At 50.8% G+C, this 16,488-nt stretch overlaps 1 protein-coding gene across 1 annotated transcript in view; it reads right to left on the minus strand.

Annotated features, from left to right (window-relative positions):
* The window catches only part of LOC104514839 (fibrillin-2-like), a 92,532-nt gene that overhangs the window by 37,543 nt on the left and 38,501 nt on the right, over positions 1-16,488 (minus strand). The window contains 5 exon segments of the mRNA XM_010158622.1: positions 771-890; positions 3,200-3,343; positions 4,012-4,209; positions 4,871-5,023; positions 12,654-12,779. Coding sequence (XP_010156924.1) covers positions 771-890; positions 3,200-3,343; positions 4,012-4,209; positions 4,871-5,023; positions 12,654-12,779 — 741 coding nt within the window.

Raw genomic sequence — 16,488 nt, forward strand, 5'->3', positions numbered from 1 at the left:
AACAAGGACAATGAGAAGCTTAGAAACATTATCAGTGAGAAGAGACTGAGAGACTTGCATTTGTTTAGTCTAGAAGGGAGACGACAAGGGGGTTACAAGTTGCAGTTTCCCAACATGTAAAAATCGTTGCAAAGGACACAGCGATGAACCAGTTTTCACAGCAGAAAGAGAATCAGAAGAAGAATTCAGCTTAAAAAGACTTAGTTTGGAAACTAGGAAAAGCCTTTCACACTGTCAGGCATTTGGGGGAACCTCTGGAAAGCCCTTCATCAGAAGCCAATAGACAGCAGAATTAAAAAAAAAATCAAAGGTCAGGCGCTGACAGGAAGATCTGCCTTGGTGTCTTGTTCAGGTGGGACATTACCTTCTCATCGCTCTTTTTTAGCAGTCCCTCCCCCAGAGCACCACCCTGCTGCAGGACACCAGCAGAACGACTTCGCTAGAAATCACAAACCCTACATTGATAGAAAAAAATCCTCACAATCCTACCTTTCTGTCAAATCAAAATGTTGCCGTTAAACAGAGTTCCTCTCTAAGTCCCTTGACTGCTGCTAACCAATTTTAAGGTAGATAAATGCCGAGGACAGTTGTAGGCAGATTTCACTCAGCGAAGCTGCTCTGAAACCCTGTCACCAGCCGGCTGGTTCTGGTGGCTCCTCGCTCTCTTTCCCCTTTAAAACCGTTTCCCTTTGGCACCCAGGTCTCTGATAGCCCTGCTGACACCCCTGCAGCACAGTGTCCTCCCAGAAGGAGAGAGAGAAGACCCTTACCAATGCAAGCCTGCTTCGTGGGGGTGCTCTGGAAGCCTTCGTGGCACTTGCAGTGGTAGGAGCCAGGCGTGTTCACGCAGTCGCCGTGCACGCAGGGGCTGCTGGAGCACTCGTCCACATCTGCAGCGAGAAAAGCCTAAACCCGTGAGTCACCGTTACACGCAGCAAGCTACGGGGACAGGCGCAAAGGCTGCTGAGCCCATCCTTTCAGCCCCCATGCTTGGCATCCTGACAGCACGGCCAGCAAGGTCCCTCCGGGCGGCATCTCCTCCCTCAAGGGAACCAACCACACCACTCCGCTCCGTGCGAACTCGCTGAGGGGGTGTTCAGCCCCCTGTCTGTGTCATTGATGAAGACATCAAATAGTGCTGGTCCCAGTGTGGACCCTTGAGGGACACTACTTGTTACTGGTTTCCACTTGGACATTGAGCCATAGACTTTGGACACAGTCCTCCAGCGTCTTGCCCTGACAGCTAGAGAGGTCACAGCTGAAGAGCTACATCCAATTTCAGCATTGCACGTTGGAAAAGATAAAGAGAAAATGGAGATCACCCTTATCCACCCAGCAGTCCATCTGCCAAACCCCTATCACTCCAATTTAGAGGTAAGAATGTTGCTGGGAACTATACCAAAGGCCTTAGAAGTCCATGAAGACGACATCCGTACCTTTTCTCTTTTTCACTAACGCAGTCACTCTGTCGCCAAAGGCCACTGGGTTGGTCAGGCACCATTTGCCCTTGGTTGCTGGCTGTCTCTAACGCGTTTCAACGTATTTTCCCTTCTGAACCGTTTAGGGGCACCAGTTGCAGTGCTCCAGTCACACGACGAGTCCCACCCCATTTCAGTGCAGCTTTCCAGCTGCACAGTAGCTTCCAACTCCTGTGTCACCCACGCTGCCTTCATGGGTACAGAGCGCTTCAGCTGGGCTATCAGCCCTCTCACCTTTTTGGAGGAACAGGCCCTAATTCCCTTCCAGCATTTCACCGGTGTTTCCCTGTTGGTTCCCAATACATCACCAGCCCTTGGCTCTTCTCTGTTGCTCAAAACTCCATCCCCTTCTCCCACTAAATCTAGTTTAAAGGTCTCCTTATAAGCCTGGCCACCTTTTTTGGTGAAAACCGTCTTGCTCCACTTGATCAGGTAAATCCCATCAGCTCTCAAAAGACACAGCTTCTCACAGGTAGATCCATGATCACAGAAGCCAAAACCTTGAGTATGGCACCAGGCAACAGCCAGGGATCCTCTGCTCAATTCCTCTCCCCCTTTTCCAATTCCATGATGGTTCTAATGCACGTGGGGTGTCAATCAAGGTTGCATGGTTGGCTCTTCTGGGATCTTGTCCATTACTCACGTGCTCTTCCTTCTTCAAACCCAGAGCGCCATATCTCTTACACGGGACACTTGAGAGGAAGGTTCTTCCTTCTGCCCTGAGCAGAGGAGGGTCCAGTCTCCTTCACCTTACGAGTTACTTGTGTCAGTCAGCTGGAGTTGGATTCAGGTTTACCTCCCTCCTGCACAGCCTTAGCGTAGGGCTGTCCCTCAGTCTGGGACAGCACACAGTACCACGTACCAACCTCTCACATTCCTGCACACTCCACTGCCTGTTGAGCTCCTCTTGTAGCTACTTGTCTGAAGAGTTCCAGCTGGGCACACTCCCAGCAATGACATCCCCCGCTGCCTTCAGGAGCTAGGGCAACCTCCAGGTACTGGATCTCCATACAGGCCAAGGTCTGGATAGCTATTTCAGCTGCTGGAAAGTCTGCTTGGGTGGAGATATTCAGCGTAGGAAGGTTGTTCTTTGCAGATGCGGTGGGTGAACACCATTTTCTTTCAGCAGCACACAGCCTCCTTATAGTTCTCAGAAAAAATAACCCACTTACTTATAAAGTGCCATCCTTCTAATTCTAATTCCTTGGAGACCACAAGCTTCTGGCTTGCACAGCCACCAGCTAGCTGGGGTGAGTGTTGGGGGTGCTAAGCCTACGGGGTAAGCAGAGCAGGAGGCAGCCCAGTGCTGCAGAGCATTGGAAAGTACAGGAAAGGCAGAGCACGCTGCCTTTCCCGCTGCTTCCCGAACACTGGTGCTCCTCAGAGGCGGGTTATAGGGGGCTCCCCACTGTGTGAACTGGCCACGGGGACCGCCAGCACCGCCCCGGTGCTGGGACTCTGTCCAAGCAGCGACAAGCAGCTACGTCAATGGCAATGTGGTACCAGAGCTGAGCTGTCAGCCTGGGTGTTCCTTGCGGGTCAGACATATCCTTTCCATCATGCTGCTTTGTTACCTGACCAGAGCCCTCTGTCTCCAGCCTCTTACGGGGAGCTCGGACTGGGATGGGGGCTTTTGGGGCAGCAGCTCGGGGTGCTGTTAGGAGCAGGCACGGGGCACAGCTGGAGCTGACCCGTGTGTGTGTCAAGCAGAGCCTACTTACCAATGCACTCCCCGCGCACATCCTGCTTGTACCCCATGTTGCACTCGCAGCGGTAGCTGGACGGGGTGGGGATGCAGCGTCCGTTCAGGCAGAGGTTGGTGAAATGTTTGCAGATGTCGATGGTCTGATTCAAAGTGGCGGTTCCTGCAAAGCACAGGGACAACATCAGGTAGAGGATTTCAGCTCCCTTCCCTTGACTGTCCCCAGGGAGCAGGGTCAGCAAGTCCAAACACTGATGGATCAATGATGCTCCTGGGCCTGAACAACCGTGGGGCTGCGGACACAAACTCAGCTGCCTCAGAAACCTCTGCAGGGTGCTGTAGCACCTGGCATGCCCCTACCACACTGACATGCACAGCCTCTCAGAAGCAAGGTGGGAATCAATATTTATTGACGTCCAGTGCATTTTTACAGGCTTCAGCCCATAGTGAGGAGCTACATGGGGATGCACACGGGAGAGGAGCCCAAGGTGGTGGGAAAAACAGGGAGGCAGAGCGAGACGGTGATGTGAAAGCTTCACTCCTGTTTGGTAATTAGAAAGATATTCTACACTGCAGCCAGCCTTGCTCCCTTGCTCTGCCAGCAGACGCTGTTTGATCTGCTTCTGGGCTCAGCATCCTGCACAGCATTAGTGTCACATCCCATCACTCCCCCCGTGTCAAAATAAACCTTGTAGCTGGCTAAGAGCACGGTGCTCTGCTCATGTGTGCACGACTCAGAGAAGCGGGCCGGCACACAGGCAGACGCGCTGCCTGTGTTCTGAGACAGGCAGCCAAATTGGGTCAGCACAGTAAGAAAGTAATTTTAATTACCAATGCTTGAACTTCCTGGGCCCATTCCAGGCAGACCTGGGATCCCGCCTTGTCCATTTGCCCCATTTGGTCCAATGCCTCCAGGTCCGTTGAGTCCCGGCCCAACACCATTGGGCCCGAATCCAGGAATTCCTGGAAAGCTCCCAGGGAACCCTGGCACGACTGGGAGTCCTTCAATGCAAAGCCTGCGGTACTCATCTGAAACAAAACAGCTGCCTTAGTGCTTTTCCAAGAGTGCCTGAATCCCTCTCCTGCCTCTGCCAGAGTGCAACAGGGGGATGGAGATGGGCTGGCAGGGAGCAAAGAGGGAGGGTGCTGATGGGAATGGGGCAGATGGGTGAGGAGGGCTTTAACACCCTTCAGTCTGGAGCAGATGATGAGGCACAGCTTGCCAGGGTGTTTGGCAATGGCTCCTTGGGGTGCTAGGGACAGCTGGCACCGCAGGCTCCCTTCATGCAGGAAAGGACAGGACACAGGAGCGTGTGCCAGGCACAGTAAAGCTCTGCCCTGCTCAGAGCTGGTGATGGGAAGAGAGGCAGGGAGACAGATCGACAGTGCTGTGCCTCCTCAAGGCCTCCTGCTGCCTGGGCTCACCCTCCTTTGGCCCCAAGGTTCAGCTGTGGTAGGAGCCAAAGAGAGCTGAAGAGGTAGGAGGAAAGGGATGAATTCTTGCCTTGGCTGAACTCATCTGGCTCAGCTTCAGCCGAGACCCAGGCAGCAGAGCCAGCATCCCCATGTGACCTTTCTCGGGGTGTTACGGTGATGGTTCTCCACGTCTGTGCAAGCCTGGGGTACCACTGGGGCCATCAGAGCCACGAGCTGGCTGAGCAGAGGTGGAAGCCCTTTGTGTTGCACTTACCAGACCCCCGGACCGGACACATCTCTGGAGTCTGGCCAATGGCCCAGCAACGCCCTGAGTCACAGCAGCACTGCATCTTGGTGTACTGGCCAGGGAGGTCCCCGGCACAGCGGCCCCCAATCAGAGCGGAGAAACACGTCCCAATGCGCTGGTCTGCAGAGGGAGAGGAGAAGGAGATGCATTCGCAATGTGTTACCACCACACTCTTGGTCAGGCCCTGACTGCCTGTGCCTGGTGTCGCCTCTGGCTGTCCGATGTCTCAGTCTGACCTCCTGATCTTCCTCATCACAAGGTTCTCCAGCACCTACATCTGGAGCATATCAAGGCTATAGAGCCAGGCCTCATTCCCCAGTATTCGATCTCACAGTCCCATTTAGGCTCCTAAATACTATAAGCAGCCTGACCGAGTGCCAGAAACAGGCAGTCGGTGGGCAATCCCTCTCCCTCGGATTCTCCATTGGGAGCTGCCTTCCTTGTCTTGCTTCACAGGAAGGACAAGCTGACCCAGCAGATTCTGGTTGAATTCAAAGAGCAGAAAACAGACGAGATCCCCCACCTCATCCCATGCTTCCTCGCCTTCCCAAGGAAATGGGGTTATTTACATCCCCTCTCACGAGAGTTTCTGCACTGATGAGAGGTGTCTGGGAGGGGTTCCCTCACTGACCCAACACACCAGCTGGGAGAGGGGAGGTGGTCTGCAGGAGACCACCGCAAACATTGACACTTCCACTGCTGGGCAGCCTGACCCATCTCCTCAGCGGGGATAAACCGTTCCAAACTAAATACAGCATTCAGCAGAATTGCATCCTGGGGCTGAGATGTCCATTCTTCAGGTTCCTCCCCTGATGTCAGTGTCTGTCCTGCTGATTTATGTTACATTTGTGACCGAAGTTTGGCCATCAGTGCCAACACAACAGTACAACAGCCCCTGAGCTTGGCCATGGGGAGGGCAGCGTCTTCTCTCTTGGGCTGTTGGACCCAGCATGATGTATTTTCCTCTAACTTCAGCCACTAAAAACACTTCCCTGTGATAAAAACAATCCAGTGCTACCTACTACTATTTCAAGGGTTCCCAGACAGAGCGCGGGCATTCCCCAGCCCACTCTTGGCTGAAGCCTTGGCTGCAGCAGCACTTTCCCTTGTCCTCACGTGCTGCAGGACAGAGCTGGCAGACCAAGGGGGTCAGCCGTTTCCTACAGCACTTTGGTCAGGCTGGGAATCCAGGTACAACCCTTCCAGGGTCAGTCAGCCATCCCCCATGCTGTGCGAAGCAGGGACCTTTCCACCACCACTGCCGTCCATCGTGGTCCCGCACATCTCAGACCTGGCAAAGGACCTGCCTCTCCTTCCCAGAACGGATCTGACGGCAAATGTCCCTTGTCCCAGGCTTCCCATGAGGAAGCATTCCTTGCCAGGTCCCAGCGGTCCCAGCATCTCTTGCTAAACAAACGGAGCTGTTCCCAGTTGCACATCCCTCCAGCCTGATCACTCCCATTCCCAGTAGATGCCTTTTTCAGGTCATGGGATAGTTCCCACAGCCTGGACTGAGCTGGGTGGAAAACGAGCCCTGGATGGTGGTCAAAGTCCGCGAGCCTGGCCAAAGCCACAGACACCAAGCCTGGCACCAGTGTTTGGGGTGTGTGGCTTCTGGACGAGGCCCAGGAGACTGAGGGTCTTTCACATGTCTAGCAGGCTCCGTCTGGCACCAAGGCCTCTAGGAAAAGCTGGAATCTTCCACTCATTCATCTCCTTTCCTTGTTTCTCAAGGAAATTAATGAGGGGGAAAGTCTAGTCTGATTTGTCATCTGTGCCTCTAGACTGACATTAGCCAGCAGGCTGACACTTTCCTGAAATATAATTGAAATTAATTGCAAGGAGCTGTTTGATCTGTGGGCTGTGGTTACAGTTCTCCTCTAATCACAGCCCAGTGACTTGCAGAGGACAGTGACCCCCTTTAAAGCCAGGGTGACTAAACCAGCAGGTCTTTTCTCAGATACATCCCTTCCGCCACTCTGCAGCGCCGAGTTCAGCATGAACTATTCCCTTTTAGGAAACTTTACCCACCAGAGACTCGCAAATCATAGAATCATAGAATCATAGAATGGTTGGGGTGGGAAGGGACCTCAAAGATCATCTAGGTCCAACCCCCCTGCCATGGGCAGGGACACCTTCCCCTAGACCAGGTTGCTCCAAGCATCATCCAGCCTGGCCTTGAAGACATCCAGGGATGGGGCATCCACAGCTTCTCTGGGCAACCTGTTCCAGTGCCTCACCACCCTCTCTGTGAAGAATTTCTTCCTGATATCTAATCTAAACCTCCCTGATTTCAATTTGTACCCATTACCCCTTGTCCTGTCACTACAGGCCCTTGTAAAAAGTCCTCTCCCAGCACCCTTGTAGGCCCCTAGAAAGAACTAGCAGAAGGGAAACTTGAGCGAGGGGATTGAATTCAACACTGGATCAGCTCCTAATCCTCAGGAAGGGAAGTACACACCACATGGGTGTTTGGGTCATCCCAAGTCTTTGATTTCTGGCAAATGGCAAAAGTGCAAGAGCAATGCCCACGTCTTGGCAGGTTTCACCGAAGATGGAGTGTAGAAGAGGGCTGTGTTTCCACGGCACGTTGACAGGTTGATGATACTCCGCATTGGCATGTAGCCCCTTCTCACTCCAGAAAGAAGCTGCTCTCTGAACAAGGCAGGGCAGGAGAGTGGGGCCATTTGGAAAAGCTGCACCTCAAGCCCTTGATGGGAGTTCAGCTGAGTGAGGGCTTAGGGCTGAGCTCAAATGAACTTCTAGATCGTAGGGTAGTTTGGAATAAACTCTTTAGGCACTAGAGAGGACAGATCCCACACGGCTCGTGCTGTTCTTCTGTGGGATGCTTGCTGTCCCAAAAGCTGTGAAACACCATGACAGCCAGCCAGCTAATGGGCAAGGAGTGACTGGGAGAACGCAACCTCCTTCCCCACAGACAGACACGTGCTGACAGGTTTGACAAGGCAGGGAGGTCACAACAGTTTGTGTAAGGAGGGAATGGTCCGGCCCTTATTCATCTGGACTAATGTTTATTAAATTCAGCTGTCTTTGCTGCAGTTTGCAATAATCTCTCGCAGAAATGAAGGTCAGAACTAATTGAAAATTCATCTGGAGCTGCCTTAGGCAGAGAGAGGGGTGGATGGAAAGAACAGTGGGTCCCTGCAGTCCCTCAGTGACCCGCTGCAGGACCACCCACACGCTGGAGGTATGAGCACAAAGCCATTGTGGTTTTGTTCTGCTTCCCTCTGCAGCTGTTAAGGGAACAGGTTTGCACAATAACCTCAGTAAATCAGATAACGCTGCAGGCGAGAAAGGAGGTAAAATCCCACATCAAATCAGATGGAGCACAGAGGTGGGGGATAGAGCCACGGGGCTGTCAGAGGCCTCTGGTTCAGAGGGGTGCAGATGCTTTCCAAGGTCCAGCCAGGAGCAGTAGAGCAAGAGATGGAGTTTGCCCTGCTCATCAAAATGGGACAGGAGCAACTCCAAGCTGGACCTTCCTGCTGGGGTCTGGCAGGGTCTGCACCCGTCCATCGGGCCATGATGCCCTGGGGTGTGTCCTGATGCCCAGGAGAAGCCCTGCACCCTCTGAGTGACTATCCAGCACGGCTGATCTCCACCGTCCCTTTCAGTCTGGACACCCTCTCTGTGGTCTGCACAAGGTGGCTAAGATCTGCTGTGCACCTGCAAAGGATTTTGCAGTTTTCATCCTGATGCAAACATGGATTGTTTAGTTGGTGGTGGGGTGGGGAGAGATGGAGGATTAGAAAGTGCTGGTACTGCTTCCCAGGAGACAACTTTAAAGGGTATTTCTCTCGCTTCGCATCCTGTCACGTACAGAAACTGAGAAGATGAAGTGACCAAACCCAAACTAGTGGTTGCAAAAGGCAGTTGGCTCTGACTACAAAGGACCTGAGGGCTGTTAGCTCAGAAGGGAGCTGCAACGCAGCAGCACGTAGCCAAAGGTCTCCCACCCACGATGTCCAACGGTGCTTGGTTTGCGCGCAAAAAGGAGCCTTATACCGTGGTGAGGACAGTCGGTCTGGACCAATGATGCCATTGTATGTTCTCTCTTTCTGGCAAACGGACCAATTTCTTTCTTGTCTGGGTAAGATGAGATGGGGGTGTCTGTCTCAGTGAAGAGTCACACCAGAAAGAAGACACAAAGCGTCCCTGCGGGCACAGCTCCCACCAAAGTGCATATCCATGGCAGACCTTGGCCACCAATGCTTCTGCTGTCCCACTGCAGGGGGGACAAACGGGGAAGCTCTGGGTGTTACTGCAGGACAGTTTCTTTGCTGGCAAGTGCTGTAATAAATTCATTCCCTCTCTGGCTGTTCACATCTTCAAATTCACCTCCCAGTTCAACTGCTAGAAGGTTGAGGTATAAATGCATCCCTGAAATGATCTGCTAAAAAAGGATTGTCTCTGGGGGAAAGCTTTACAAATGTGGACTGAATGTCCCAGTGTGCAGTCCAGGTCCCTGCTCAGTTCACACTGTGGAGCGACTATGGAGCCCTTCTACACCGCCTGGTCCCTGCCGATGCCCGGGCAGACATCTGCTCCGCAGCATCACCAGCTCCCTCAACGCCTTGGGAGCTATTGCGGGGCTCTGCTCAGGGTCCCTCCCCAGCTCCATATCAATCTGTTTTGAGCCTGTGATCCTCACACCACTTCCCTTTGTCATTTCTTGCCCTTGTAAATATTATCTCCTCCTATTTCCTTTTTCCTCTTGCTCTTTCCTTTCCTGGATAAGGACCAAAGCAGGCAAAAAGGGTTCTCCAGGCAGGTGTAGTCCTCAGCAACACCCTCATGACCTTCTCTGAGCCAAGGACTTCTCAACAATAAGCAAGAGCTGTCCCTACCTGGAACTTCAGGCAGTAAACCTGCGGATGTTGCCCAAGAAGAGATAAGACCCATATCTCTCAGAGCTTTGCTGCACTATCAGGAAAAAGAGCAGAGAAAGCAATGCGCAGGAGTGCTGACTTGCAGTGAACAAGGGAACACCATGTGCATGCCTGGAAATGCAACTGAAAGGCCATTTTTCTCATCTGAAAATCATCTTTTTAAGCTGTTCTTGAAAAGCAACCCATTGTACTGGAAAGAAAAAACCCCAAAGCTCAGAGCCTGCTGGAGCAGATCCTTCTGCTGCCTGCAAAACACTAAGCTTGTCTTTTACAAGCACAAATGAATGAAACTGTTATGAACATGTGTGGAACTGGATTCTCTGTGTCAAGCACAGGTGGTTGAATCATTCAATAAATGTTCATTTCAAACTATGACGGACTTTCTCCAGCTACGCTGCTGTTTGCATTTTACTGAGGAAGGCAGTGAAAGCAGCTAATGAGATTTGGGATCAACTCAAGCTCAGTGTCTTGCTGTTTCAGCTGCAAAAACTACAGGAGATTATTCAAATGCAATAAAAAGGTGTTTACTTTACTAAAAAGGGAGGGGAACGGGATGGGAATATATCAAGGCTGCCACCATAAAGTCACCACATACCCAGTGCTGGTGCCCCATGATATACGAGACACTGCGGTCATTTCCAATCTAAACATCTGAGAGGTGGCAGTGTGACAACCTGCTCTCTCCTGATGCTGTTCATGCTTTAAAGGTGGCCACATTATTTATTAACTTTCAATTTTACAAACGGTTTATTTGATTTATTTTGTAGGACGTAAATTGTGAGCTCAAACTACCACAAACTCTCAAAAGGAACACTAAAACTCCCTCAAATGATAGAAGCAGGGTTTGCAAAATACGGATCCCGGGGCAACAGCACCCAAATGGTAACTATGCATTTTGCCAGAAAAAATATTGTCTGTCCCAAGATGTGACAGCGCAGGAGCGGCGTGTATTAGCTCAGGGAAATGGCTAGGGTGTGAGGTATGAGTACAGATGGAGTCATCGTCCACTGCCGCTAACTAAGCTTCGGACTATTTTTACATTTGGGCTTTCTAATTTTATTTAGTTTTCATTTCTTGAAGCACTTGGTTTCAAGGAAAGCGAGGAAATGTCCACATGACTCATCCGACAGCCGTCACACCCCTCCGGGTTTATGGCAGGCTCTGGGAAACAGGGAGGGAAAGAATTTCATTCTCATTAAAACCTATCAGCTCCCCAAACAAGGTGACTCGTACATTATACTTTACAACATTTTTCTTTCCGGAACTCAAACATGATTAATTTTTACTCCAGGTTCCGTGGATATAAAGGAATTTGGAAATTATTTTTTTTTTCCTGTAATAATTTCCAGGACTTTCACAGAAAGCTGTACCTGATGTTTTCCATTGCGCTAACAACGGTCCTTGACTTTTCTGTACCAGTTCCTCTTCACAAATCCTCCCATTCCTGTCTTTCTAAAGGCAAATGAGCTTTCTGATCAGTGGGACAAACCCTGGCATGCGTTTTGACTAAAGTAAGTGTCCCTGCTGAGAGCAAGTAAACAGAGAGCTGATCTATTTATCGCAGAAACTGCTGTCTGTTACAGAGAGAAATGGACCATCAAATATTTACAAGGCTTGGAAAGGAATTTTGATCTGTTAAACATGCAAGATTCACCCCAGGCTCTGCCGTCTGGAGGCAGGACAGCTCATCAGCCTGGGGAAAGCTTGCCTGGACTCACGCCAGTTCTGGGAAGCTTCGAAATAGGGACACCTCGAGCCAAGCCAAGACAGGGATGAACAGGTACGTCGGGGCCGGCGGAGGGCTCACACCATCCCCAAGCCCTTCGTGCCATCTGCAGGATGGGGTCTGCAGAGTGTGATTTCCATGGGGGTCTGGGGGTCACTCTGTTGTCAGGAATCGGATACTGTGGGAGGAAGGTGAGCTACAAGGCAATGTGTGAGAGCAACATCCAGCCTCGTAAACCTGCAGGTGCAGGGATAGTCTGCAGTGCCCTGTGTTGTGCTTGGGACACATCTCCCCTCCGCTGGGTACAGAGGGGATCCAGACAACCAGCTCAGTGCCATCTGAGTTCAGTGAGATGAAGCCAACTGAGTCCACAGCCCTGCTGATTATTAGCTTGGGGCAGTAGAGTTTTATGAGCCGTTACCTGTGCAGGAAGGAGAAGGGGATGGTAAAAGTCACCGTTTATTTGCACTGGTTATGCAAACACTTGGGGTGAACCTTTCCCCTTTCACCTCTGCAAAGCAAGCGGATGAATGTGCAGCTGGGGGATGTTCCCCATCACCGGTCCCTCTTTGCTCCAGGAAGGTTCTCAAGCCTTCCCTCAGATTTACACACTCCACACACTGCGCAGGCAGTTCAGCTGCAGGGGGATACTGGTGTCTCTCCCCGCCTGACATTTAATGCAGGAGAGAAGGGGGAGGCACCTGGGAATCTCTCGCTAGCTGGTGCAGTTCTATGAGTAGGAGCACCAGGATCCTTCTCAAACAGATCCCTATCCTAGCCAGACACCCTCCTCCCCAGTCCCCGTCCTGGAATCCTCAGCAACCCCTTATCAAACGCTTCAAGTGCAGAGGCGCCTGCGGTCCAAGTTTCGGAGGTGGAGAAAGCCCTGGTCTGCCACATCAAGACCTGTAACCAGGACGGACCAGGGACCAGTCAGGCAAGGCACACGGAAGCAGAGCACATGGAAAAGAGTTCCAGCTGCTGCAGGAACAACATTCCTTTTGACCTGCAGCTCTGGTGATCACCAGATAGTGATTTGCAAACCCCCAAGTCTGGGCATCAGAGTGTGACCTCCTGCTGTGTCTGTGGTGCTGAGGTCTATTTAGCATCTTACCGATGCAGCGTGATCCATCCGGGCTGGTCATGAAGCCACGTGGACACGTGCACACGTAGCTGCCTGCCGTGTTGGTGCACTCGCCGCCATCGCACACGCCGGAGATCGCCCCACACTCATCCACATCTAGGAAAGAGCAAACCAAGAGTGATTACGTTTCCCTGCAAACATTTCCTTTCTTATCTGCAGTGCGGATCCAGGACCAGAGCCAGGGTCACAGGGGACAGTAGCTGGTGTTACGGGTTGTCATGGGATGCTCGAGCCCATAAGTGGTCTCCATGCAGTGGGGATCAGGATGGAAAACCAGGGTCCCAGAGGGTGACACTGTGGGCTTCATGGGATCCTCTGCTTATTCCCACTGGCAGTGTCAGTCTCTGGGTAGGCTGATGGACAACGCTGAGCTCCCTGGAGTGCAAAGGGAGTTCAGGACACAAACATGTGTGCAGGTGCCCGGCTGGACAGCAGATCCCTCCTGGGTGCCTCTCTGAAAGCCGAGATGCAACACCAGAGGCAACAACAAGTTTTTAAAAAGCACTGGGCTCATGCATTATTCACCCAATTTCTCCACACAGGGGGGATTTGGTTCAATTTTAAGTACTTCAGGCATCTAAATCCAGGTGAAAAGGCCTCTGTACTATCAGTTAGGCTAGGGGGGTCTGGAGATATCGCTCTTCTGGGTTCAGCTCTTAATCAGCAGTCCTATTTAGTGTGGGCTGATTTGCATAACAATGCCATGAGCATGCCACAGTTTGAACTGTTTATCTCCTCACAGGGAAGATTAGTGAGATGGAGATACACACTGAGTCCTGGGAGAGATCACACCCCATTTTCCAGGGCAATCAAAGAAACACCACCCCGTTAGCAAGCCCTGCCACAGACCGCTCCTGCAGCAGCCCGCTGCCACGTGTGTGACCACAGAACATACCAGTGAGGTGCGTCTCTCTGGATTTAAAAGCATGTATAATGGGGATATTGCAACAAGATTGTGTCAAGGTGCAGGAGCTGGACCCAGCCACGAGGCGACCAGGCAGCCCCAGTGCCCAGGCGCACGGTAATAACTGCAGAAAGTTTACAAAAGTACCAAAATTCAGAGACAATCACCCCAGTCATGTAGCTTCTGCTATTTAAACGTAACAATGCGCTCTACAAGCATCTGTCTAGTGAGGAGATACAGCAGCCTCTCACCACAAGCTGAACATGGAGTCTAGCCCCATTGCCAAGGTCCTGGATGCTGGAGTTTGGATCCTAAACAGCGCATCTCTATTTGAAATCTTGCTCTGAGTTAGATTTTAATCCACACTGGAATAAGTCAGCTGGAAAGATGAGACTCTATGAGGTTTGCTTGAGAACTGTAGTGTTCTCCAAGCTTTCCAGGCCATTTATATTACAAACTTGAGAAAATTCTTGAGTTAATTATTTCTTTGGCTCTTTTTATACTGAGTATTTAAAGAGTTTCATATCCTTGTGAAAGTTTTAGTTAACAACAGATGGGAAACCACACAGAAAGCCTGAAAGCTGCAGCTTAACAAAGTCAAACTGCGACAGGAAAGGGTGAAGACAGAACAGAAAATGCAACACGTGCTGATAGAGAGGATACGGAGAGAGACAGCCTGTAACTTTTGTGTGCAGCTATCACTTGGGACCTGAAACTTGGAAAAAATCAAAGGAACAGAGTGGCAAATCAGCTATTTTGAAAAGGGCAAACTGTTTGCAACAAGGTTTGACCAAAATGTCAATATAATTAAACAGGGCCCAGTCATGCTTGTGGGGCTGAGATGGAATTAGATCCAACCTCTAATTAATCCACCCAAAGGAGTTGGTTGGTGGTCATGGTTCAGGTGGTGGTAAAAGACAGAAGGAATATTTGCCTGAGAGTTTTTACAGTGGCAAAAAAATGTGTCTTGGCAATTGGCAAAATAAATTATTTCTGTTCAGCTACTTTATTTATTGTATTTTCAATCTCTCATGCTATTCTGAATGGATAAGGGGACTTTTATATGCAATTCAGATGCTGCCTGGGGCTGGCAGGAAAGTAATGAAAAGGAACTGGTCAAAGTCTGCTCCTTGGAGGGGATTTTTCTGATGTGAACAGCATAACAGCCCTGCACAGCCTGATGGCATTAGCATGTGTGGAGGTTAAAGCTGCTGCAGGGCAAAGACCAACCTGTAAAAAAAAAAAAAAGGCAGAACAGCAAGACCTCTCATCTGGGAGTGGGATGGAGGATGTCGTTGGAAGAGCCCACCCAGCAGACCTCAGCGATGAAGGCAGCACACAGACAGAGTAAGAGTTACCTGAACCCACCCCATCAGGGCAAGGGAGGAACCAGCAGACTTCAGTGCTGGGAGCCAGAAGACCTGGCTGTGATGATGGATATGAGCCACATCTGAGAAACGGGTAGTAATTTTCTGTAAGACATGGGTGTGGGCTACCCAGAGGGGTGGTGAGCTGTGTCCTCTCCAGTGTGAAACAGAAGAATTGGAGTTAGGGAGGAGCTGTGTGACTGCAATCTCACAGTGCCATGCAGTGGCTAGCGATGCTAGTGCAGCCCTGAAGATGTATGGGAGAAACACTGAGAAGCAGGTAGGTGATGTTACCTCCTAGCTAGGATCATTCCTGGATCCTCAGCTCTGTGTGGTGCCAGCTCTTACAACAGGCTGTTAACCCAGTGAGGGGTCCAGAGCCTAGGGGGATGACTCAAGGCCTGGAAAAACCTGCCTGACATTAAGGGACCAGCAGGACTTAATTACATTTATCCAAGAAACTGTGAGGATGTGATAGGATCATAGAGAAGAGACACACAGATGATGCTGAGAGTGCAGTGCTCTGCAGTCTCATAAAGAGATGAAAACTGAAGATGAGACATTATAAATTCAGGCTGGAATGAAGCAGACAGATTTACACCAATAGTAAATAATCTTTAGCCTCTGTACTCAGGGATGGGGCTGGTTCTCCAAGGGTTGGGATGGATTCAACTCACCTAACAGTGTCTGTAAAAGGATTCCCTAGGAGAGGCACAAATCCAAGGGAGGGCAAGGGGGCACGAAATCTGGCTGCACAGAGGTAACTCAAAGCGTAAGTGTTGTCCTTGGTGCTCCAGAAACATCCCCATAAACTTCATCCTTCTCTCTAAAATCAGGGAGGCTGCCAGGAGCCGCTGTGTCCCAGGCACTGTGACCTTTGGCTGCAGGGTGGGATGGCCATGGACATCTGACGATGACAGTTAACTTGTCTCCACAAAGCCCCAACCTTGCTTTGAGGGAAAAGAGGTACAAGAGGGTCTACACTGTCAGACGCCTAGAGGAAAAGACTGCAGAGGTGATCTGGACAGTGGGGCATGTTGAGACGTGTTAAGATGGTTACAGAGCAGGAACCTCCATCAGAGATTTTTTTTCTAGATGCCATTTACACTCAGCAGAAAGGGATAATCTCACCCAGGCAATAATTCATCATATCTGAACGGAAATGTCTCAATCAAGGAGAAGAGTTTTGCCCTAACAGTGACGATTTTTCCCTGCAAAGTGAGACCCAGTGAAATTCATCCGACTCAGCTCAGACAGATACTGACAACGTATGCATTTAAGTAAGACGAGCCGAGCTGCCTTTGGAAGTGAGACATATGGTATGGACAGAGACCCCCCCATGGGTACTTCAGGTGGTCAAAGAAATAATCTTCAATCTCTCCCCCCTGCTCACACAACCTGTTACAAACACAATTATCTTCTGTTTTACTCTAGCTGTGAGTCAGTCCGGAGGAATCAAGTGAAACCTCGATTTCAACACTGAGCCCAAGTGCACAGGGCAGGTTGCACACTTTTATATCAAGAGGGAAGAGGC

This window comes from Eurypyga helias, unplaced genomic scaffold (assembly GCF_000690775.1).
Source record: "Eurypyga helias isolate BGI_N326 unplaced genomic scaffold, ASM69077v1 scaffold28369, whole genome shotgun sequence".
In the NCBI taxonomy this organism is placed as follows: Eukaryota; Metazoa; Chordata; class Aves; order Eurypygiformes; family Eurypygidae; genus Eurypyga; species Eurypyga helias.